At 47.5% G+C, this 23298-nt stretch overlaps 1 protein-coding gene across 1 annotated transcript in view; it reads left to right on the top strand.

Moving 5' to 3' along the window:
- GPAT4 (glycerol-3-phosphate acyltransferase 4) overlaps positions 1-22157 on the top strand; it is a 49720-nt gene extending 27563 nt beyond the window's left edge. The window contains exons 3-13 of the mRNA XM_055132182.1: positions 8204-8273; positions 8444-8744; positions 9344-9418; positions 10198-10287; positions 10462-10555; positions 11124-11239; positions 12135-12190; positions 12644-12729; positions 16259-16387; positions 16463-16542; positions 18442-22157. Of these exons, the coding sequence (XP_054988157.1) occupies positions 8204-8273; positions 8444-8744; positions 9344-9418; positions 10198-10287; positions 10462-10555; positions 11124-11239; positions 12135-12190; positions 12644-12729; positions 16259-16387; positions 16463-16542; positions 18442-18550 (1206 nt within the window). The 3' untranslated portion in view covers positions 18551-22157. The remainder of the gene's footprint in view (positions 1-8203; positions 8274-8443; positions 8745-9343; positions 9419-10197; positions 10288-10461; positions 10556-11123; positions 11240-12134; positions 12191-12643; positions 12730-16258; positions 16388-16462; positions 16543-18441) is intronic.
- Positions 22158-23298: the final 1141 nt, after the last annotated feature.

Here is a 23298-nt window from a genome sequence, read left to right as displayed (position 1 = left end):
CATTCATTTTTATTTGTTTATTTATCTATTTTGGTTTGGGACCCATACCTGGCCATACACAAGCCTTACTCAGGACTCTGTGCTCCAGGATCACGTGTGGTGGTGCTCTGGGATCATAAATACTGTACTGGGGATTGAAATGGGTGGGCTGCACGCAAGGCCAGGGCCCTAGCCACTGTACTATCTCTCTGGCCCTCTGGTTCCTGTATTTAGAGAAGTCTGCAGCCCAGCAGACCAAGGATTTATTTCCTGACAGCTGATTTGAAACAGAGGCCTCAGGCCCCCTGCAGATCTACTGAATAAGAATCTGCTTTTAATAATATCCAGATGACTCAGAAGTTTGAGAGGTGTTCAGTTGAGTCACTTTTTTAACTAGCTATTCTAATGTGTAGTAGTTACTTTAATGAAACAGGAAATGTAATCTTCCTGAATTTGATTTTGAGAAAAATCTTCAGAAGAGCTTAGGGGTTCCTTTGCGTCTACAAGTTATTCTCCATGACCTTTTGCTGCTGTGAAAAACTTAAGAATAGAATTAGAATAGCTGATAGGTTTTCAGGAGAAAACAGTGAGTTTAGAAAATAGATGTCTAGCTATTCATTCACGTTTATAAGCTGGGGCTTAATTTATGGATCTGTGGAAATCTTAATTTATAGATCCGTGGAAATCTTTGTTTTCTTTTATTTTTTGTGGGGGGCATACTCTGCGATGCTCGGGGCTTTCTCCTGCTGGTACTCAGGAACACATGGGATGCCAGAGACCAAACCCTGGTCAACTGTGTATAAGGCAACTCAGTGCTCTATGCCATGTACTGTCTCTAGCCTTTGAAATCTGTTTTTAAAACATAAAAATAGGAATTACAAACCTTTTAAAAGGTATAATATTCTCATGACTTTGGAAGATTATAGTTCTACAGTGGAATAATTAATAAGTGCATATTGTTAGGTCATTTCATGGGACAGGTGGTCTCGATCTGTCAGACTCTTGGTAGGCACATCTTGAAAATTGCTAATTTAGAAGTGATAATAAAGGCAGTTGTCTGCTGAGTTCCTATTTGTCTATTCATATGTATATGTATATGCTTCAAGGTACCTATTTGTGACCTTGAGATTTAGAATTTCAAAAATTACATTTTTTACCTCTTAATTTGTTGATATTAGGTCCTCAAGGGGTCTGAATAATTGTGGATCTTGCCGTGTGAGTTTTCTGGACAGTTACTACTTGGCTCTGAGCTGGAGTCTGGGATGGCTTAAACAGGACTGATGTGTACCCAAGGCTCTGTGTAGTCTAGCAGTGTCCAGTCTCTCCTCACCTGTAGTGGACTGTTAAGAACTGAAAGCTACTTTCAGCAGCAGCACTAGTGATATATATCTATGTGCTCAGGGGACCGTATGGGATGCTGGGAATCGAACCCAGGTCGGCCGCGTGCAAGGCAAACACACCACCTGCTTTGCTATCGCTCCAGCCCCAACACTAGTGATATTTTTATAAAAATGTCTTAGGTTTTGGAAAGTATATATTTGCATATCCATTTATATAAATGATATGCTATAGGTGTCCTCTGAAAGAGAAGATACATTATTTTGTGACCCCTCCCCTTTTTTTAGCTTTTCCATCCCTTCTGTATATTTATAAGTTCTAGAACTGCAAGAAGGTTCAGAGATTGTGATTCTTTGGGGCTCTCTACGCATTTAAATCAGGAAAGCATTTAAATGCTTTTGTTTGGGGATTCTCAGGCTCCTGAGAGACTGCTATAATTAGTACAGGTGGGCTTTTGAAACAGCTCCCAGTGGAGGTGGAGTCCCCTGGACTCCTCTTGATTGGGACCCCGCTTCTGTCACTCTAACATTTCTAACATTAGAATGTGGGGGATCTCATTAGTGTGTGAAATTAGATTTGAACTGCAAGAAGCGATGTAACTTCTGCTTTTCTCTGGTTACAGGTCTCTGGAGTCTAGGTAACTTGTTCTGACCAGGCCAAATCTAGTTCACTTCTGCAGTGGTTCTGACAGCCATTCCAAAACCCATTTCCAGAGCCTTCTGGCCCCCTCCTTTTAACCACCCACTAATGACAAACCTCATGTAGTTTGTAGATCAGCAGTGAAAGGAATGGTAATGTCTAAAGCCACCAAGTGATGGGGTTTGTTACTTAGCAATAGGTTACAAGATAGTATTTAAAGAATTTTAAATATACATTCATGTCTGCTTATAGGACTTTAAGTTTCATGTATTACCTTGTCTTTAGTAGTACACATTAATATTTTGATTATGTACATTTAATTTTGTATCTGTTTTCTTTGGGATTTTACTAGTGAATGATACAGAACATAGTTATCTTCATAATAATGATAAAACTGGAAGTCTCTGGAAGTCTCCTGGCCCTTATAGTGTATATGCTGCTGCTTTGTGGAGGATCTCGGTACCTTCCAGTGAATTTCACTAGGGCGTGGGACAGTGTGGAGAGTGTCCACTGCGTATTTGGTTTCTGTGTGTCCCTTCAAAGGAGATAGATTTGCAGGGGGAATGGAGGTGTGGAGTGATTTGGGATTTGTGTGTGTGTGTGTGTGTGTGTGTGTGTGTGTGTGTGTGTGTGTGTGTTTCCTAAAAAAGGCGTGGTAAACCCTGTAAGTGTGGGTTCCCCATCTAAAGGAAGCAGAAGGAGCTATCCTCGTGCCCACCAGGGGGCGCCGGAAGGCAGAGGGCGGGGCCTGTCTGCTGCTCCCTTCCTGGCGTGCTGAACTCTGCGCTGTTGCTGCTCTGTTGCTGAGGATCGGCATGTGTGGGGGCAGCATTTTCTAGATTTAGATTTCCCCTCAGCACTGTGGAGATGGTATTATTTTGGGTCTAAGTCCTAGGAGTGTGCTTTCAGCTGACTTCAGGATGGTATGTGAAAGGGGAGGGGGAAGCCAGAGTGAGAGGTGACAGTTGGCCTGCATTTTCTTGCCTGCTGTGAAAAAGTCTGATTCGGAGAGCAGAGCGCAGAGACCACCGTGAGCAGATGGGTAGTGAACCCAAAGCGGAATTTGCTGGAGGGGAATCACAGAGGTCAGTGGTGCTTTAGTGACGGTGGGGTGCAGTGGACAGGAGACCTTGCATTAAAAGGCACTTGGGTTAAGAGCTTTTCTTACCAACCTTGAAAACTGCACCTAAGTCTTCAGATTTCTCCAGTCTGCTCGAGAGTGGGGGTAGGAATAGTTGCCTTCCCTTATTTGTCGTGAAACGGGAAGTGCAGTCACTATGTCTTCCTGCCCAGGGGAGAAAAGGGTGATCTCAACCTACCCTTAAGTAGCTTCAAGGGCAAAATGACAGATGAGAATGTTCGTGGTCAGGGAAGTCTTTAAGTTTCACCATTTTCAGCATGTCTTTCTCTGTGGAGACCTCGATGAAGAGAAATACTGGGAATTAAATGTAGTCCTTAGGAGAACTCAGCACACTGGGGAGGTGTTCGCCTTGCGTTCGATTCCTAGCATCTCATATGGTCCTCCAAACACCACTGGAAATAATTTCTAAGTGCAGAGCAAGGAGTAGCTGTGAACATGGTCAGGTGTGTGACCCTAAAAGCAAAAATAAGTGAAATAAAAATAAAATGTCAATGTAGTCCTTGGACTAGAGCGATAGCATAGTGGGTAGGGCTTTTGCCTTGCACACGGCTGACCTGGGTTTGATTCCTCCATCCCTCTCGGAGAGCCCGGCAAGCTACCGAGAGTATCCTGCCTGCACGGCAGAGCCTGGCAAGCTACCCTGCATGGCGTACTCAATGTGCCAAAAACAATAACAAGTTTCACAGTGGAGACATTACTGGTGCCCATTCAAGCAAATCGATAAACAACTGGACCACAGTGCTACAGTGCTATGTGGCCCTTTGTGGCCTCACTGTCAGACTATGTTGGGATGTAAATATAGGCTCAGTCCCCCATGGTGTTTAGTCTAGTAGGAAAGACAAATCTATGCATGTATAATGCAGATGTGGTGCCAGCTAAGATGATAGGCAGTGGGATAACTGCAGGAGTGGGGTAGGTAACTTTTTATACATGGCACTTCAACTGAATTTTAAAAAGGGGAAAAACCTTTCTAGAAGTTTGAAGAGGACAAAGTACAATCTTGTTTTAGATAATATGTAGTTCAGCAGAGCAAAAATACTAGTATCTGAAAAAATTAGGTTCTAAAACAGTGTTTCTTTCTTATTTTTTGGCTTTTTGGGTCACACACGGCGATGCTCAGGGGTTACTCCTGGCTCTGCACTTAGGAATGACTCCTGGTGGTGCTCAGGGCACCATATGGGATGCTGGGGAAATGCCCTCTCCACTGTGCTGTCGTTCTGGCCCCAACAGTTTTTCTTTAAACACTGAGGAGCCATTGAAGGTTTTTGAGCGAGGAAGTTTTAGTCAGGTTGGCAGTATGTAACATTCAGATGAATCGGGGGGAGGAAAAAGCCGTTAAATAGCTGTCGATTCAGCATAGATAAGAGAATTAAGCCAGTTAGTGGGTGTTGTGGACAGAGCCAGAGGCATTTGGGGGTGATGTCTGGGGAGAGATTTCTGGGGAGCATCCCGAGACCTTGGTGGCAGGTGGGAGCTTTGGAAGCACGAATGAGCAGAAGGGCTGTGACCCCAGCACCGTCGGAGGAGGGTTCAGGAAGTAGGTGGCTGGAGAGGCCACGTGCTGCTTTTGTTTCTCCGTGTGTGGGCTGGTTGGGGTTGGAGCCGAACACAAGACTGGAAGTGTGCAGTTGGCACTTTTATTTTGAAGTCAAGGAGTGATCAGAGAAATGAATTTGATCAAGGCTACCTGACGTTGCAGCCAAAGCCAGGAGAGAGAAGAGAGTTGGTCTCTGTGGGAGAAATCAGTGATGAGTGTTGGGACCCTGGGGCTGTGAAGGCTCTGGATTCTTGGGGTATCTCCATGGAGGCTGGCTGGAAAGAAAAGTGTTTATGGTGGGGTAAAAGCTCTGCTGAGATTAAAGTGTTGCTGAAACCACTCAACCGTACTCAAGTGCTTAAATTAATCACCGTAATGAACAACTAGCCAGAATGCAGCATCTGCATTCCCAAGGTCTGGCCTGCGTTTCACCTGTGTCTGCACTGTGCTGGATATTTCCTAAGAGAGCAGCACTGTTCATCCCATAAATGGCCGCCTCTGTGTCTGGGAGAAGCTGGGAAGGGAGTAATCAAGCTGTAGCATGTTGACTAGCGTAATAAATGGCTTCAGATGTGGTGGGAGCAGACTTTAGTAAAGGAATTCTGAATCTAGAATTCTCAGTATTATTTGAGGCATCTGAACGCTATCCTTCCTAAAGTGACAGCTCCTGGATGTGTTATGTGGTTGTCGGACGAGGCTCGCTGTGCCACTGTCATGCAGTCCGCACCAAGGTAAAGTGACCTGGTTCACCGTCAGCCATTCCACAGTAGATAATTTCCAGAAACAGCTTTGTCCAACCCTTGCCCCCTCTTTCCCAACTTGGTGACTTTTAAGCTTTTTTTTTTTTCTTTAATATTTAAATACAGAAGCTTTGGGGCCAGAGTGATCAGTACAGCAGGTAATGTGATTGTCTTCCTCACAGCTAGCCGGGTTCAAGGTTCTGAACTGCTAATGCAAGCCAAGTCACGATCAGAAGCACTCCGTCTGACACTGGTAATTCTGACACCAACAAGGGACTGCAAGAGACAGATAATGGGGACCTCACCTCACGCCCCTGACCTCACACCCCACTTCCTAAACCCTCCTCTGGCGGTGCTGGGGGCACAGTCCTTCAGCTCACTCACGCTTCCAAAGCCCCCATTTGTCACTCGCCCCATATGGTCCCCTGAGCCTGCCAGGAATGATCCCTGAGCACCTCCAGGTGTGGCCCTGCAGGGCCCTCCCAATGTAGAAACATTTTGTAATATACCTGAAGTTTGAAAAAGTAAAACACATGGGATTGAGAGATAGTCCAATGGGTTGGGCACAAATCTGGCATGCAGCCAATCCAGGTTCAGTCCCTGGGTTCAGGCATCCTGTATGGTACCCCAGCACCACCAGGAGTGATTCTTGAGTGCAGAGCCAAGAATAACCCCTGAACATCTCTGGGTGTGGGCAAAAAAACAAGAGAAAAAAACAAGACACAGAATTCACATAGGAGAGTGTTCGGTGATAGAGTGATAACTTTATGTTAGAGCATCTCCTTCAACAGTCCAGCAGTCTGCTCATCAGCAGAGAAGCCAGGAGCCTCAAGTGCACCAGGGGCGCTCGGTCCCCGTTATCTGTCTCTTGCAGTCCCTTCTCAGTGTCAGAATTACTAGTGCCAGACAGAGTGTTTCTGATCGTGACTTGGCTTGCATTGACAGCTCAGAACCTTGACAGTAGAAGCACTAGCAATATAAAAAATAGGCATTTTCCTGTTGCTAGCCTTTCTTTGAGTGGGTGGGTCAGCGGCTTGTGTTCTCCTGGACAGGAGTCCCTAGGCTGAGTGTCCAGATGAGAGGAGCTCCCCACTCAGCCTGTGACCTGCCTGCCTGTGCACAGCAGTCTTGTGAAATTTAGCTCTGCCAGCAAATCAGCACCAAGTGCCTTGGGCCATATGGATTCGCTGTGTCATGGAATGAAAGGCTTCCTTCTCCTGGCGTAACTCAGAGCAGAAGCTTGAAGAGACCCCCTTTAAAAGATCTGTTCTGTGAATCATTGTGGACATACGTTATATTTGATGATAACATTCTACTCGGAAACAATTTATGTTTTTTCCTCTTCTCATTTGATAGTGGGAGGTAGCTAGCCCCTGACCCTCCTACTATGTTAAAAGAATTTTTTTTCTCTTATTGTTATTTTCAGGCACACCTGGCAGTGCCCAGCACTCCTATTCTGTGCTCAGGGATCACTCCAAGTGGGGTTCAGGGACCATATGGGGTGCCAGAGATCAAATCCAGGTTGGCTGCTTACAAAGCAAGCACCCAACTCTCAGAATTACAGCTCCGGCCCTTGTTAAGAGGATTTTAATGAAGGTAGAGAAGTTTCAAGAAAAAACTTTTTTTTTATATTTCTCTAGAGTTTATTATTTTAGTAGTAATAAGCATAATTTAAGGTGTCATATACTCATTTCACTTGATCCTAAGTAGGCTCCATGAAGTAGGAGGTTGATAAAGGTATTAGTCTTTTTTTTTTTTTTTTTTAAGATAGACAGTATCCACAGATTAGGGATTAGCATAAGGGACTTTGAACCTAGACTTTAAAAAAAAGTTCAAATAGTATGGGGGTTTGTTTAACTTGTTTTTAAATGAAACACCCCTTTCTGAAGAACAAAACTGAACCTTCTGACCTTTTTGTTGGTTATATTAAAAGGCAGTTTCAGGTTGTGTGGACAGTCCAGGACATGCTGTTTTATTTGTCTTTTCTCTGTTAGGAGTTTGGGGCTGGGGCGTGTCTCCGGCCAGAATGCAGGGGCGCATGGCGGGCTCTCCCAAGCACCATCAGTTTTGTTCCCCAACCAAAAAAAAAAAAAAAAGATTGTTGCCTTGGGGAATATTTTGGGAGGTAGGCAACATTGGGTAGTAGGCAATAGTGTAAAAAGATACTTAATTCTGGGGCCCAAGATACTACAGGAAGGATATTGCCCGACCCAAATTCCATTCCTATCACCTCAGACGCGCCCCTGAGCACTGCCAGGATAAGTGCTGACTACACTGGGGGTCCCTCCCTCCCCCGCCCAGAGAAAGAGTTTAGTAATCTGCTGTTTGGAGTAGGTTTTATTTGGGCAGTGGAGGGGAGCATGTTAGGGCAGTGTGCTGTTACATGTGCGTTCCAAGTAACCCGCAGACAGATTTTAGTCAGTGAAGGTGTGAGAACCACGGCCTAGTGTTCCTGGGTCTTGCAGCTCTTAACCTTTGGCCTAGGTATGCTTCTCGAAGAAAAGACTGAGTTTTCTTTTAGACAGGTGCCTTGTTTTTGTTTTGGGGCCGTACCAGCAGTGCTTGGGCCTGACTTCTGGTTCTGGGCATCACTGTCGGAGTGCTGAAGACCATATGGGGTACCGAGGTGGAGCCCAGGTTCGCCTCGGACAAGCAAGTACCTTACCTCCTATATTCTTGCTCTCTGGCCCAAATGTGTCTTTTCTTGGCCAGTCTGATTCAGGCATTGAGGTCTTCTCAGGTGGAGTTGAGTCTTTCACAAGTCAGAAGCAGAGATATTTGCTAAATGGAAATCTCACTCGTTCTTGTTTGTTGCTGTCCTCCCCACAGTGGGCTACCTTGAGGATGGAGAGAGGCGCCAAGGAGAAGAACCACCCACTCTACAAGCCCTATACCAATGGTGAGTCAGGTCTTGATCCGTATCTTGAACTGAAGACTCTTGGGAATACCTCCTCAGTGCATTTAATTTAGTATTTATGTACCATTACTTAAAAGTTAGACTGTGCACCTGAGCAATTTGAGCGGGCCGTGCACTAGCGCAGTCATTGACAAAAGTGTTATACTTTGCAGGAATCATTGCAAAAGATCCGACTTCACTTGAAGAAGAGATCAAGGAAATTCGTCGGAGTGGCAGTAGTAAGGCTCTGGATAATACTCCGGAGTTTGAGCTGTCCGACATTTTCTACTTTTGCCGGAAAGGAATGGAGACCATTATGGACGATGAGGTGACAAAGAGATTCTCAGCAGAGGAGCTGGAGTCGTGGAACCTGCTGAGTAGAACCAACTATAACTTCCAGTACATCAGCCTCCGGCTTACCGTGCTTTGGGGGTTAGGAGTGCTGATTCGCTATTGCTTCCTTCTGCCACTCAGGTAAGCACTGGCCCGGGGCCTGGTCAGCTTCCCTGGGCTCCCCTCTGAGTTTCTGTACCGCCTGAGCCTTTGAGCCTGCCTGCGTGTCTTCGGGACAGATTGCCTGCCACAGATGGGCCGACCACAGATCTGGCACACAGCGTGCTTTCTGGCCACTTCCCCCGGACATAGCTGTCTCTTCCTCCAGCCTTCTCTCCTGCAGAGACAAGCTTGCCTCCCTGTTTCTCTGTGTCCTGAGCTATTGTTAGTCTATCTCGCTGGATGCTGGTCCTTTCAGGCTCTGCTTCCTGTTGTCCCCCAGAGCAGCCCGGGTTTGGAGCCAGAGGGAAAGGTCACACAGCAGGACAGTGCCCAGCATTCTGACTGGAAGCTGAGAGCCAAATTCACTGTTACTTAGGAATCCAAATCCAGACTCTGGCTTGGATACATCTGTTCCCCTTTCTAGGTGGATTCTTACTCTCATCACCTCTTGCTTTCCAGGCGGCCACATCTCACTTTTGTGACGGTCACTTTGATTTTCACACATTCACTTTATCCTTGGTGCGAGGACTTACTCGCTGTTTTTTCTGTTTTTTTTTTTTTTTGTCATATTGTTACAGGGTCGCTCTTGCTTTCACGGGGATCGGCCTCCTGGTGGTGGGCACGACGGTTGTGGGGTACATGCCGAGTGGGAGGTGAGTAGCCCACTCATCCCTTCTGGGGCACAGGTTCTGGGAATGGCCTCTACAATGCTGATGGCCACGCTGCTTCCTCATACAGCCGGATCCACAGACTCTTAGATGGGCAAGCTGACTCAAGTGACAGCTGTGGGTCGACATTAAGATCTTGTATTTTGTGTTTTAACACTAGAATTTGTGAGTTCTGGATTTGTTTTGCTCTCCCACCCTCATACTTGTGTTATAAAGAAAAAAAAAAAGGGAGAGCCTTGCATAGTTTGAGGCATTTTGTGTTGATCAGTTGGTAAAATGATAAGAAACGAGGTAAAGTGTGTTGTGTCCTTAAAGAGAAAAATGCTCCTGGGAAGTTCTGGATCCAGCACAGCCAGACAGGTGAAGGGTTTGATCTTCCTCTGCCTCTGGGTATTGACTGGGAAAGCAAGGGCACATACTTGGCCAGGAAGTCCTAGAACTATAGATCTTTCCTTTTAAAAATTGGATGGAGACCACAGCCAGAGATGCCGCAGTTGGGTGACCCCAGGCCTGTAGCAAGGCGTGTGCGCCCTGTGGAGTGCCAGGCCCTTGGCTGAGTGCTTGGCACGTAAAGCAGCACACTGTCATTTTCTCACTTGTGACATTAGAATTCTAATACTCGGTATGATTTCTATTATACATAATTATAAAAATACTTGACAGTAATTTTAACGGTCTGGCAGTAATATCAAGATGTTAGAGTTAGCGGTTTTATCTTCCTGTCTGTAAAATTAAAGGGAAAAAACAAGTCTGTCATGTTGCAGATTTAAGGAGTTCCTTAGCAGACATGTCCACTTGATGTGTTACCGGATCTGCGTGCGGGCCCTCACAGCCATCATCACGTACCACGACAGGTGAGGTGATGGTGTGACGTGGAGGATAGTGGTGCAGACTAGAGCCAGCTACGGCTAGCTCAGGAGTTCTTCTGAACTTCAGTTAGAGCTGATTCAGGTGAGGGCAAGATGGTTCCAGAGGAGCAGCTTCACACTCACTGTTCTTGTTTTGTTCTGTGGACATTTTCGACACAGGAAAAACAGGCCCAGAAATGGTGGAATCTGTGTGGCCAACCATACCTCTCCCATTGATGTTATCATTTTGGCAAGTGATGGATATTACGCCATGGTAAGACCCTTACGTTCTTTCCTGAGGCGAGACTTTTTACTTCAGACTGCTGGAGGCTGGGATTTTTTTATTGCTATTTTTTAAATTCATAGGCAATATGTATTTGGGCAACACTCTTAATGAGAGGGTGACATGAATAGTGTCACAGCACTGCCCGGACAGGAGTGTTCCTTTCCACCACCATTGTCTTATGGTACCCCTCAGCGCCCTGGGAGAGTCTCCCCCTTCGCAGGGCTGGCTTAGGGGACCGCAGGCTCGAGTTCAGCTGCGGGCCTCTCCTGTCGTGACCGGCCGCCCAGGTCCCAGAGGGCCGAGCAGCATCAAGAGTGCGGTTTGTGGTTCAACCGGGAGAGGGTGGTGGAGAGTCTGCCAGGTCAGTTCGTACGCAGGGTGCTTTCCTGTGGGGTTTCTAACGGGGCATCTACCCAGCGTTACGAGGAATTGAAGGTTCCCTGCTGACAGTGAGGAAAAGGGTTCCCAGTCAGATGAGATGGGGGCCCACAGCTTGTAGGAGCCGGGCTTCCTGCGTCCGCTGAACGTTTGTACCTGTTCTTTGGTCTACCATTAGGTGGGCCAAGTGCACGGGGGCCTCATGGGTGTGATCCAGAGAGCCATGGTCAAGTCCTGTCCCCATGTCTGGTTCGAGCGTTCCGAAGTGAAAGATCGCCACCTGGTGGCCAAAAGGTAATAGACCCAAATATTTTTGTTTGTGTTCCCAGTTGCTAAATACACTTTTTTAGAACTAGACCACGACACCACAGTGGAACTGTACTGTCCTACACTGGTTCCATAATAAAAGATTTTCAAAAAAATTAATAGAATGGTTTTTCTAAAACATGGAATATGAGAGGAATAGAAACTGTAAGATTACCAAGTTAGAAGTTCTTTCTAACCTTTCAGTTTCTCTATATCACAAAAAAGCAAATAAAGTAATAAGACAAGTACTACTCTGTTTTCAGACTTGTTTAAATGGGAAGAATCTTGTAAACTAAAAGGATTGAAGCATCAACTCTACCCATCTCCATAGGGTAAATGAACTTCCCTAGTTCCTGTCACTTGTCTCAGCTGGGGGACTGGAGAGGCAGCCTAACATGGTTCTTATGAAGCCATTTGCAAGGACCTGTGGTTGGCACACCTTTTGGACAATTCCACATATAGGCAACAAACTCTACATATGATATTGACTCAAACAGTTGTATGAACTGCAGAGCAATTAGTTGATTTTCCCCATCCTTATAAATTGTCTTCATGACACTTAGGGTGAGGTGTAGAAAGGTAGGATCGTGGAGCCGGAGCAGTGGTCTAATGGGGAGGGCCTCTGCCTTGGGCACGGCCAACCTGGGGTTTGAGCCCCAGCATCTCGTGTGTTCCCCCAAGCATGCCAGGAGTGAATCCTGAGTGCAGAGCCAGGAGGAAGCCCTGAGCTTCGCTGTGTGTGGCCCAGAAACAAAATGGAACCACATTTGTTCACCTGCTTTTGTGCTACATCTAGCAGTGTATCTGTAAGACAACTTATGAATGCGTTTGATCGTGGTGGGCTAGGACTCTGACCTTTTGCTATTGTTTTCCTCTGCTAAAGACTGACCGAGCATGTGCAGGATAAAAGCAAGCTGCCCATCCTCATCTTCCCTGAAGGTAAAATGGGTTGATTGCCACACTCTGGGGGTGGGAGTCATGCAAGGTGTTACTCTAATGTTGCTACAAAATCAGGTTCTTTAACCCTCGTTGGGTTTTCTGTTTTTACTAAGTGATATTAGGCCCAGTTTAATTTGGATGGAGAGCTAAATTAAAGGGAGATTCAGACGTTGGATTAAGTATGGTGGCGTGATCTTCCCTGCTGGAAAAATCCTGGGACGCACCGCTGACAGGGCTGTTGAGCAGTGGCTGACTGGGGAATGTGCTCTGGCAACAGTATTCGGAAGCAGTGTGTTCGCTCACCTTGCCCTGTCTCAAGTGTTTGTAAGCTAGGAAGCAGACAGATTGATGGAAGTCATTAGAGTGTTTTTATTATTTGGTTCTTAAACTCTGACTAATATCTGGAGCAAAGGACCATAAAAAAAGATAATTTTACTCTCTCCTCCATTTTAGGAACCTGCATCAACAATACGTCTGTGATGATGTTCAAAAAGGGTAGTTTTGAAATTGGAGCCACGGTTTACCCTGTCGCTATCAAGGTATGAGAGCTCTGAGGGTACACGTGGCACTAGAGCACTGCCCTGAAGGGAGTGCAGCGGGAGAAGGTGACGGGAGGGAGGATCCGAATCATTTCAGCCCCATTAGAAGGGACTCTTGTCCCACTGCTCTGCACTACCACCGTGTTTAAGACCACTACCACCTGGTCCCCTGAGCACCGCCAGGGGTAATTCCTGAGTGAAGAGCCAGGAGTAACCCCTGTGCATCGCCGGGTGTGGCCCAAAAACCAAAAAAAAAAAAAAAAAAAACAGAAAAGGCAAGACCTGGACCAGGGAGATAACTCCAAGACTAGAGTGTATGTTTAGCATGTGAGAAGACCCTGGTGCCATATGGAATCCCTCAACTTCTTTTTTTTTTAATTTTTTTTTGTTTTTTTAATGAATCATCATGAGATACAGTTACAAAACGTTCATGTTTGAGGTTCAGTCATACAATGATTGAACACCCATCCCTCCACCAGTGCACATTCTCCACCAATGTCCCTAGTATTACACCCCCATTTCCAACCTTCCCTCTGCCTCTATGGCAGGTAATTTCCCCCATACTGCCTCTCTACTTTTGGGCATTTGCAATACTTTTGGGTTTGCAGTATAGATATTGAGATGATACCGTGTTTGGTCCTTTATCTACTTTCAGCACACATCTCCCCTCCTGAATGATTCCTCCAACCATCATTGACTTAGTGAGCCCTTCTCTATTCCAGCTGCCTTCTCCCCCAGCTCATGAGACAGGCTTCCAACTATGGAGCAATATTCCTGGCCCTTATGTCTACTGTCCTTGGGTGTCAGTCTCATATTGTGTTATTTTATATTCCACAAATGAATGGAGTCCTTTTATGTCTGTCCCTCTCTTTCTGACTCATTTCACTTAGCATGATATCTTCATGTCTATTCACTTATAAGCAAATTTCATGACTTCATCTTTCCTAACGCTGCATAGTATTCCATTGTGTAGATGTACCAAAGTTTAACCAATTGTCTGTTTTTGGGCACTCGGGTTGTTTCCAGATTCTGGCTATTGTGAACAATGCTGCAATGAACATACAGGTGCAGATGTCATTTCTACTGTGCTTTTTTGCAACCTCAGTCTATATTCTGAGAAGTGGTATTGCAGGGCCATATGGAAGCTCAATTTCTAGTTTTTGAAGGACTGTCCATATTGTTTTCCAGAAAAGCTGGACCAGTCGGCATTCCCAGCAACAGTGAAAGAGAGTCCCTTTCTCCCCAAATCCACACCAGCACTGGTTGCTTTTGTTCTTTTGGATGTGTGCCAGTCTCTAGTGTGAGATGATATCTCATTGTTGTTTTGATATGCATCTCCCTGAGATTAGCGATGTAGAGCATTTTTTCATGTGCGTTTTGGCCATTTGTATTTCTTATTTGAGGAAGCTTCTGTTCATTTCTTCCCCCAATTTTTTTATGGGGTTGGAGGTTTTTTCTTGTATAATTCTACTAGTATCTTGTATATCCTGGATATTAACCCCTTATCAGATGGGTTTTGGGTAAATATTCTTTGCCATTCTGTGGGCTCTCTCCGTATTTTGGTCACTGTTTCTTTTGAGGTGCAGAAGCTTCTTAGTTTAATATAGTCCCATTAGTTTATGTTTGTTTCCACTTGCTTGGTCAGTGGTGTTTCATCCTTAAAGATGCTTTTCGCTTCAATGTCATGGGGGGGAACCCCACAACTTCTACAAACCAAGACACGTAGAATTTCTAAAACAAGGGAGTTTAGAGTCTCTACAAATACTCCAAATTTAGAAATCCTGAACTTGTTGGTTTCTACGGACATCCCTGGGAGAAACCTTTGAGCACTGTTTCGGGAGTAACCCCTGAGCACCCTGACCAATGACCCCAAAACAACAACAAAAAACTTGCATGTTTTAGGAATGTATGCCTCTGCCTTTAGAACTTACCGGGACAGGTGGAGGTCAGACGACGACCAGTTTCCCCTTTTCTCTCTCTTACTTCCCCTTCACATCACCTGATGTTGTGAACAGATCCATACTTTATGTATTATTAGGAAGAAATATCATTACATTATTACTTCTAAAAACACAGAAGATTGAAATCCCAGATCATGGTAAAGAATGAGTATGTTTGATTTGGTTGTGCTTAAAATTAGTCTTCCTACTATTGCCAGTCTGCTGTCTGTAAGGCATTCTGTAGAAATACTGCATTTTGTTGGGCAGTGCCACTGGTGCAACCGGAATAGAGCTGTTCCTTTCGAGAGAGCAGAGGAAATGCTGCTTGCCACTTGCCGGATGGGGGTGGCAGCTGATCAGGGGCGAGATGGTGACTGCTCGCTGGCTGTGTGTGGAACGAGAAGAAACACAGGCCTTGTCGGAGTCGGAAGTGGTGTCTGCATCACTCACACACGTGCCGTTTTGTGTTTCAGTATATTAACGGTCCAGTGAGTCACCATATGTGTTTGCTAGAAACCAGTTACTACACAGAAACCGGTGCTTACTCCAGGGAATTACACTTGAAGCTTAGTGGCCTCAGGCGTCACCAGGGAGGAGAGGGAAGATGTGAATCTCAAGACCTTCTGCCCAGAGCTCCTGGATCTGCATCCCTCACCCGTTCCTGGGCGTTGCCGATGTGGTGACTTGGAACCACCAGCACAAGTAGAGAAATGCTACTGCTCTAGGCCAGCGATTCTGCAATAAGTTTTAGCATATAGATCCTTGGGATCATTTCTTTCCAAAGTATAAATATGCCAGTTTCATACATTGACATATTAAAGCCCACAAAAAAAATTAACCTGTAAAAATTTTAATTTTTGTGATTGATACCCATTGATGGCCAACCTTTATTGCATTTCTGTCAAAATGCAAATCATCTGATTTTGAGAAATTTCATTGCTATTTTGATGAAATAATCTCTAAGCAAAAGACTCCCCTCCACACAGAATAGCAAACCAGAAATACTAAATTTCGAAGTTGGTGATTATTTGTCCTGGAGCGATAGTACAGCGGGTAGTGTGCTTGCCTTGCACGCAGCCAACCAACCCCATGTGGTCCCTGATCCCTACCAGGAGTGATGCCTGGGTGCATAGTCAGGAATAAACCCTGAGAACCTGACGATGGCTCCCAAACATAATAAAGCTTCCATAATTATGTATGAACATATATTTGGGGGAGGTACATGAAGTATTTCTGAGTGCATGGAGATATCTCTGTGAGAGGGGAGGGGTTAGATGAAGCACGAATGTTGGGAACTTTTTCACCTAGGGAGTCTGGCAGCATGCTAACCTGTTTTGAGCTATGTTGGAAAGCTGTGGTAGTAGGATTTACATGCGCCAGTGGTTCTGTATGCGATGATCGAAGGGAGAAGGAGCTCTGAGGAACCTGCCAGGCGCCCTTCCTGGTGATCCTCAGAGAACTTGGAGCAGCCAGAGTGGCCTCAGTGGTGCTCACTTCCGGGAGCAGTTGCCAGCCACTCTGCGTGCTGGGCGGCCCCCAGTTCAGCACTGTCTGAGCTGCCCAGTGATTCCGTTGATCTGTGTTTTCAGTACGACCCCCAGTTTGGCGACGCCTTCTGGAACAGCAGCAAGTATGGCATGGTGACGTACCTGCTGAGGATGATGACCAGCTGGGCCATTGTGTGCAGTGTGTGGTATCTGCCCCCTATGACCAGAGAGGTAAGGCTGCAGCGGCCTGCTGCGCACACAGGGGCCCAGCCGCGCCGTGCCCAGACGGCCTGTTCTCTCTTACAGGCAGATGAAGATGCTGTCCAGTTTGCGAACAGGGTGAAGTCAGCCATCGCCCGGCAGGGAGGACTCGTTGACCTTCTGTGGTGAGTCTGAGCTGTTCCCGCAGGTCTGGGCTGGCCCGCGTTGCTGATGTGTCGCAGACTCGCTGGCTGCTGATGCATCCCCGCTCCTGTGCAGATGGGGCTCCCTGGCTCCTTCCTCTGGTTCTGACCCAGAGCTCCTTTTGCTGGTGCAGTTCTCAGTTCAGGGCCACATAACTAAATGCTTGTAGAGATCATGAAAATTTTGCCTTAAAATACATTTTAAAAAAAATTTTTTTTGAGGTATGGGGCACACCCAGCAGTGCTCAGGGCTTCCTCCTGCCTCTGTGCTGGGGTGTCAGTGCGGGAGGGGCTCGGGGATGATATGGAATGCCAGAGTGAACCAGGGGCGATCCTGTGCATGGCCTGAGCCCTGCCCCTAAGATCAGTGTGTGCGCATCATGATCAATACCGCTTTGCCTTCCTGTTCCATGCGTCTGCCCAGGGTCACGAGTGGGCACTCTCAGAGCCCCAGTCCTGAGAGCATGGCTGGGACAGCTGGTCAGCCAGAGCCAGTCCCTTGAGCTTGCAGGCTCAGCTCCGGAGAGCACCTGCCTGAAGAGGGCATCAGGAGGAAAGAGAGTGAAGCTGAGCCTGTGGAGCTGTGGATTCTTCAGCCTCTGCTCAGATACTGGCTGTTCAGAAAACGCTGACATGTGTCCGGGCCTTGGCTGTGCCAGACATCGTGCTGAGATTTTTTTTAATATTCTTTTCTTTTTGGGTCACACCCAGCAGTGCTCAGGGGTTACTCCTGGCTCCTGCACTCAGGAATCACTCTGGCAGTGCTCGGGGGACCATATGGGATGCTGGGAATTGAACCTAGGTCGGCCACGGTGCAAGGCAAACGCCCTATCTGCTGTGCTATCGCTCCAGCCCCTGTGCTGAGATTGCCTGTGTGATAATCTCACTTCATCGTCCCAACTCCATGAAGTCTAAGCACAAGTTTTACGGACAGACTGCAGTTCAGAGAGCTGAAGGCACAGCATGAGTGCTAGGGTCAGGCCTTGCGGTCGGGCCAGGAGCTCTGAGGCCTGAGTGTTTAACCTGCTCTAGGTCCCACCCTTGGGCTGCCGAGGGGAGCGTCGTAAGCGTGGCAGTCCTGGTGGCTCTGTGTGTTAGAGTGGAGAGCAGCTGTGAGGTCTGTGAGATCAGCCTTGGGGTGGGTTTCAGAGGCTTTGCCCACCACTCTCTCCCCATAACTCAGGCAGAGAGACTGAGTACAGGCTTGGATTAATCAGTGGAGGGGGTGACGAGGTCCAACCGGATCTGGAGTCTGGAGAGGATGCTGCCCTGGCCCTGAGCATTGCTATCCCCTTGCGTAAAAGAAAGCCAAACTTTTTTTTTTTTCTCATTGTTAGCCTTGGACAATTCTTGGTGTGATTGTTGGAAATTTTGTTTTACAGATTAGTTTTACAGATACAAAGATACATATCAAAAAAGTTGACTCATCTTGGGGCTGGAGTGATAGTACAGCAGGTAGGGCATTTGCCTTGCACACGGCCGACCCATGTTCAATGCCCCGGACCCCATATGGTCCCCGAGCACCACCAGGAATGATTCCTTTGTGCAGAGCCAGGAGTAACCTCTGGGCATCGCTGGGCGTGGCCCATAAAAGACAGAAACATTGATTCATTGTCCTTACAGTATGTCACCATTATTTTTGTAAAGTGAACATGAATTTGTTAGAGTAGAACTGTTAAATTTTTCTTGGATTCAGCAAATACAAAGTACCTTGAACGCCAGTGCTTTCCGCCCTGAGGGCAGGAGTGAGCGTTATGTACTCATCGGGTCAGAGTTCCCGCTGCTGCTGACGCGGGTCGAGGTGTGTGGAGCACGGGGCATCTGCGCTGATGCCAGAGAGGAAATCTGCCTCGCCGCTAGATTGCGTTATTCTCTCCTCAGGGACGGTGGTCTTAAGAGGGAAAAGGTGAAGGACACCTTCAAAGAGGAGCAGCAGAAGCTGTACAGCAAGATGATCGTCGGGAACCATGAGGACCGGAGCCGGTCCTGAGCAGGCCTGGGGAACGCACGCCGCCAGCCTTGAATCCCAGCAGGCATCAGCTGCAGCCGCCGCCCCCTCTGCTGCCTCCTTTCTTGACTGGGGCTGCTGGGGCTGCTCTGGTTGCGGGACTCAGCTTCTTCAGAGCCGCCGCTGCAGGGAGCGCCGCCCGGACACGAGGCCTTCTCTCCCTCCCAGTAAGCCTGTTGGGGGACCCATTAAAGCCCGCCCACCTGTGCACGTGCAGGCCGTGGTGGGAGCATCGGTCACGGCCTGTGTCTAGACATTAGGGTGTTCGTCTTCGGCAGAGACCCAGGCCAGGGCCGGGCTGGGGGAGGGCCCGCCTCCCCCCGGGAGACCAGGCACGGCCGAAGTGGGGGCTTGTTCCAGCCCCCCTGTCACGACCCCCCCCCCCCTCACCCCAGCCTCAGAGCTCTGCAGATGGGACGGAAAAACAAAACAGTCACCTGCAGGGGCACTCGGCAGAATGGTGGTCTCCAGTCTGTGCTGCCCGTGGACAGTCCCCCAGGGGTTGTGAAGCGAGGGGACCAACGCCAGTGCTAAGCCCCCACCCCCATGTGACTTGCTCTCTGTTAACACGTGCCTCGGTTTCCCCGTCTGTAACCTGAATCAGGAGGGGAGGGTGGTGATACCTACCTCACAGGGTTTGTTGTGGGGATTAAAGTGCTACTAGCGTGAAGGACGGTGATGCTCGGTGTTGGAAGTGCAGGTTCCTGGGATGCGGCAGAACGAGGCTGAACTCAGCTGCCGCTCACGGCGTTGGATTTGTTCTTATGAGTCAATAAAATTGTCTTTGATGGTGAATGAATTGAGGGATTCCTCCCTTTACTTTACCCATGAGATGTGGTCCTAACCAGTGGGTTTTGTTTTTGATTTCAGCAAAGCTCCGATTCTCAAGTTTGAACTCAACTCGGGGACTGGTGGGAATCCACTTGACTTCTAGGATGAGTGATAAAATTGTGCAGAAACAGTGAACTGTGCACGCCGGGTGCTTGCACACCTCCCCGTGAGTTTAGAGTATTCAGACCAGAGCAGGGGGCGTTTCCTTCCTCGTTTGGGTTAAGGAATTGTGGGTGGAAACTGTCAGGGCAGGGGAGAGGGCTATGGGAGGCTGCGTCTGGACATCAGGACATGAGGCTGTGGGGTGAATAGGAGCAGCCCTTGGTGCGGGGGGGGCGGGGGGACGGGGAGGGGCTACTTGATTACTTGATGCATGTGGGAGACTTTCACAGACTTCTCAGAGCCAGAGGGAGCCACACCCTGAGGTCCCCCTATAGAATCAAAGGCAAACCTCGGCCCTCCGGTGGAGAGGCTACGAGCGCAGTAGGGCAGACAGCCCCTGCAGGCTGCACCGCCGTTAGTCTCACCTGTGCAGGCAGCATGGGGTGTGGGGGAGCGAAGCCCGCTCCAAGGCAGCCCAGTGCCTTTGCACCATCTGAGACTCCATCTCCGCCCCCACCCCCGGTGCTGACCAGCGAAAGGTGGTTTTCTTTCAAGTACGAACACTGACAACTATTGAGAACTGTTTTACATAGAAAGAAACACACAGAATGCTTGAGTTAACATGATTTTCAGATTTTATAGATGGTGATATAGCTAGGGTTTAAATACTGTCTATCTTAATGGTCTTTAAAAATTAATCTTGAAGGTTTTTTTTTATTTTTTTATTTATTTATTATTTTTTTTTTTGCTTTTTGGGTCACACCTGGCGATGCACAGGGGTTACTCCTGGCTCTGCACTCAGGAATTACCCCTGGCTGTGCTCAGGGGACCATATGGGATGCTGGGATTTGAACCCGGGTCGGCCGAGTGCAAGGCAAACGCCCTACCCGCTGTGCTATCTCTCCAGCCCCAGAGGTTTTTTTTTTTTTAAAAAAAAAAAACTGCCTTTAAAAAGTTTTTTGCCATTCAGTACATCCACCTCGTGGCATGTAACTCTGTGAACATTTTGAAATACATAATTGGCTCACAGTCTCTTCAATAGCCGCGTCTGTTACTGATGACATTACCTATATTACAAGAACCTGATTTAGAGGAGTCACAGCTGTGTAAAGAAATATTTGTAGAGACTAAGCAAAAGAAGTCATCAGAAGTAAGAAGTAAAAAGTTGCCTCTTTTTAGCAAGTGAGGAGAAGGTGTGAATTACACCCCCAAAAAGAAATTTTTGAAGTTTTTATTTAGTGCTTGTTACAGGCAGGCAGATTCATAAAGTTACTCCATTCTTTTCAATTGGTGACCCTTACAGTCCTATTATTTGTCTTGGGGTAAGTTAGTTTTAAGGGCAAAACTTTAGAGCATTTAGAATTAATGACAAAGAGGCCTGTGAAACAGTGTAAACAGTATACTCTGTGAATCCAGCCGTGATGGGCATGAACTTGGACCAGCGGCATTAATTAGTGGTAAGATCATTGGCCAGCTCCTGTTTCACCTTCAGATCAGTGATGTTTCACCTCCAAACTCAGTTATTTTGACTCTTATTTCCTTCTGCTTCCTCCTCTGTTAACTGAGGACTTTCATCTCTTAAAATTTCTGTGAATTTTTCGGTCCATTATTCAACATTGCCTTTAAGCTCAAAAGTCATCAGAAGTAAGAGAAGTCTGTTTGAATCCATTTGCTTCCTGCAAACACTGGGGCTCATGAAACTAAATTTCAGTGTGTGCCAAGTGAAAGGGAGAGACTTCTGTTTCAGGTGACTGTGGGCTGAAAGGTTTGACAATGGGGCTTGGAGAGACTTTGAACACTCATGACATTTTTTTTTTTTAAGCCAGCTAGTTAGAGAAGGAAAATTGTAAAACTAGAAAAATTTCCCTGACAGAGGAAGATCAGTAAAGATCAGCCAAATCGGGCTCAACAGGCTCAGAACAGTTTGTGGTGATATCCTCGTGATGAAGTGGAACCAGCTTTAGAGCTTGGCTCTTGTTAGCTCCCTGTTGCTTCCTGTTCCGCTGTGGTGGGAGCGGGCACCAGGGAGGCCGAGGCGAGGACACACCAGTGCTGAGTTCCTGGCCCCATTCTGTCGCAGTCTTCGGGGGCTGATACATCATGCTGTTTGTTGCCTTCTGGCGAGTGAGCGGAAGTGGTCTGGGGGACTGTGCTTCCTGCAGGTCCCTGAGCGTGTGGGGGCTCCCGGCCACCTGCAGTGCTGCTCGGGTGGCCAGACCCCATTTCTCCCGCTCGCCCCGTCAGCTGGAAGGGCAGCTGCATGCACACTGACTCTGGGACAGGTTCCGCCACCACCGTCCGCCCATTCATCTTCCATCGCACTAACACCCCAACTCCCCTAGTCAATATGTCTCTCTCCGATGGGAAAGTTAATAAATTTTGCTCTAGATTAAAAGTATTGATCATTTCATTTGTAAACGATAAATAAAAAGGGGGAACTTTTCATTGCACCAGGGCTAGCGTCTGGTGTATTTTGCCGGGGAGATTGCGCTGGCTGTCGGCGGGTGGGCTTCTCATATGCATTCCGGCTGGCCGGCTGCATTGATTTCCTATTAGTCTCCCAGCACCACCCAGTAACACATCATTTCAGTACCTGCTATTAATGGTCTTTTGATAAATAATCACTTGTAAGTCAATAAATTTTTATTAAACAGTGTGGCTCTTTGATTTATTAAAATCCGACCGTGTTTGTCTGGGAGAAAAGGGATGCTGAATTGAAGTGGAGGTTTCCATACATCTTCCTGACGCCGAGCACTCCAGAGAAAACAATTGCATTTTAACAGAAACAAAACAGTTGAGTTTGGAACTTGGGCCCAGGGAAACTTTATCTCAGTCAGACTAGTCACCCTGCAGGCCTGTGGCACCATCTTGACACTGGCTGATGGTGAGGTGTGGGGCCCGGCCTCCAAGTGTTCTGGTGGCAGAGACCTCACCTGGCAGCCGTGACTGATGGGCAGATGACCTGGTGGCAGGCACTTGGGGCCCGGGAGAACCTGCAGCCTTTAGCCTTCCTGGTCAGATCTCAGCAGTGTGGACTGGGGAGAGGTGGTCTGTATCTTGTGGAGATGTAACTGGATCATTTTTAAAACTGTGCCAATAAGACTAGAAAACTTGTAAAATTGTCACTGGCATAGAATTTGCTGTAAAAGAACTCTGGATGCCAGTTTGTTAAGTCTAACGTGACCCCTGATCTGACGCAGAGCCTCAGCTGGACGCTGCCCTGACACCCTCACCCTGTGTGAGGCTTAACAGCAGCAAGCCTGTCCTCGGTGGGGGTGCTAGTAAATCCCCAGGGCGGGCTTTTGTCTTTTCTTTTTTGGCTTTTTGGGTCACACCCGGTGATGCACAGGGGTTACTCCTGGCTCTGCACTCAGGAATTACCCCTGGCGGTGCTCAGGGGACCATATGGGATGCTGGGAATCGAACCCAGATCCGCCGCTTGCAAGGCAAACGCCCTACCTGCTGTGCTATTGCCCGGCCCCAACTTTTGTCTTTTTTAAAGCCACTTGTTACTTAAGTAGTGATGTTTAAGGGGAAAAGTGTTAAACCTGCAGAGCCTTGTTTCCCAGGACTCCCTTTCTGTCCTAGTCCTGAGGGCAAAGGCTTCTGTGCTTCCTGGAGGTGTTGGAGGTGAAAGGATGCTGGAGAAAGAACTGAGTGACCTGCCATGCGCTAGGTAGACAAGGGCTGTCAGGAGTGTGGCCCCCATGCCGAGGTCAATCCAGAGTCTGGAGCCTCTAAAACGCTCAGGCCTATGTGGAAGCCAGAAAGCCCCTCCAGGCCGTGCTCCGTCAGGG

Source organism: Sorex araneus, chromosome 1 (assembly GCF_027595985.1).
Source record: "Sorex araneus isolate mSorAra2 chromosome 1, mSorAra2.pri, whole genome shotgun sequence".
In the NCBI taxonomy this organism is placed as follows: Eukaryota; Metazoa; Chordata; class Mammalia; order Eulipotyphla; family Soricidae; genus Sorex; species Sorex araneus.
This window is presented reverse-complemented; position numbering and strand designations above follow the sequence as displayed.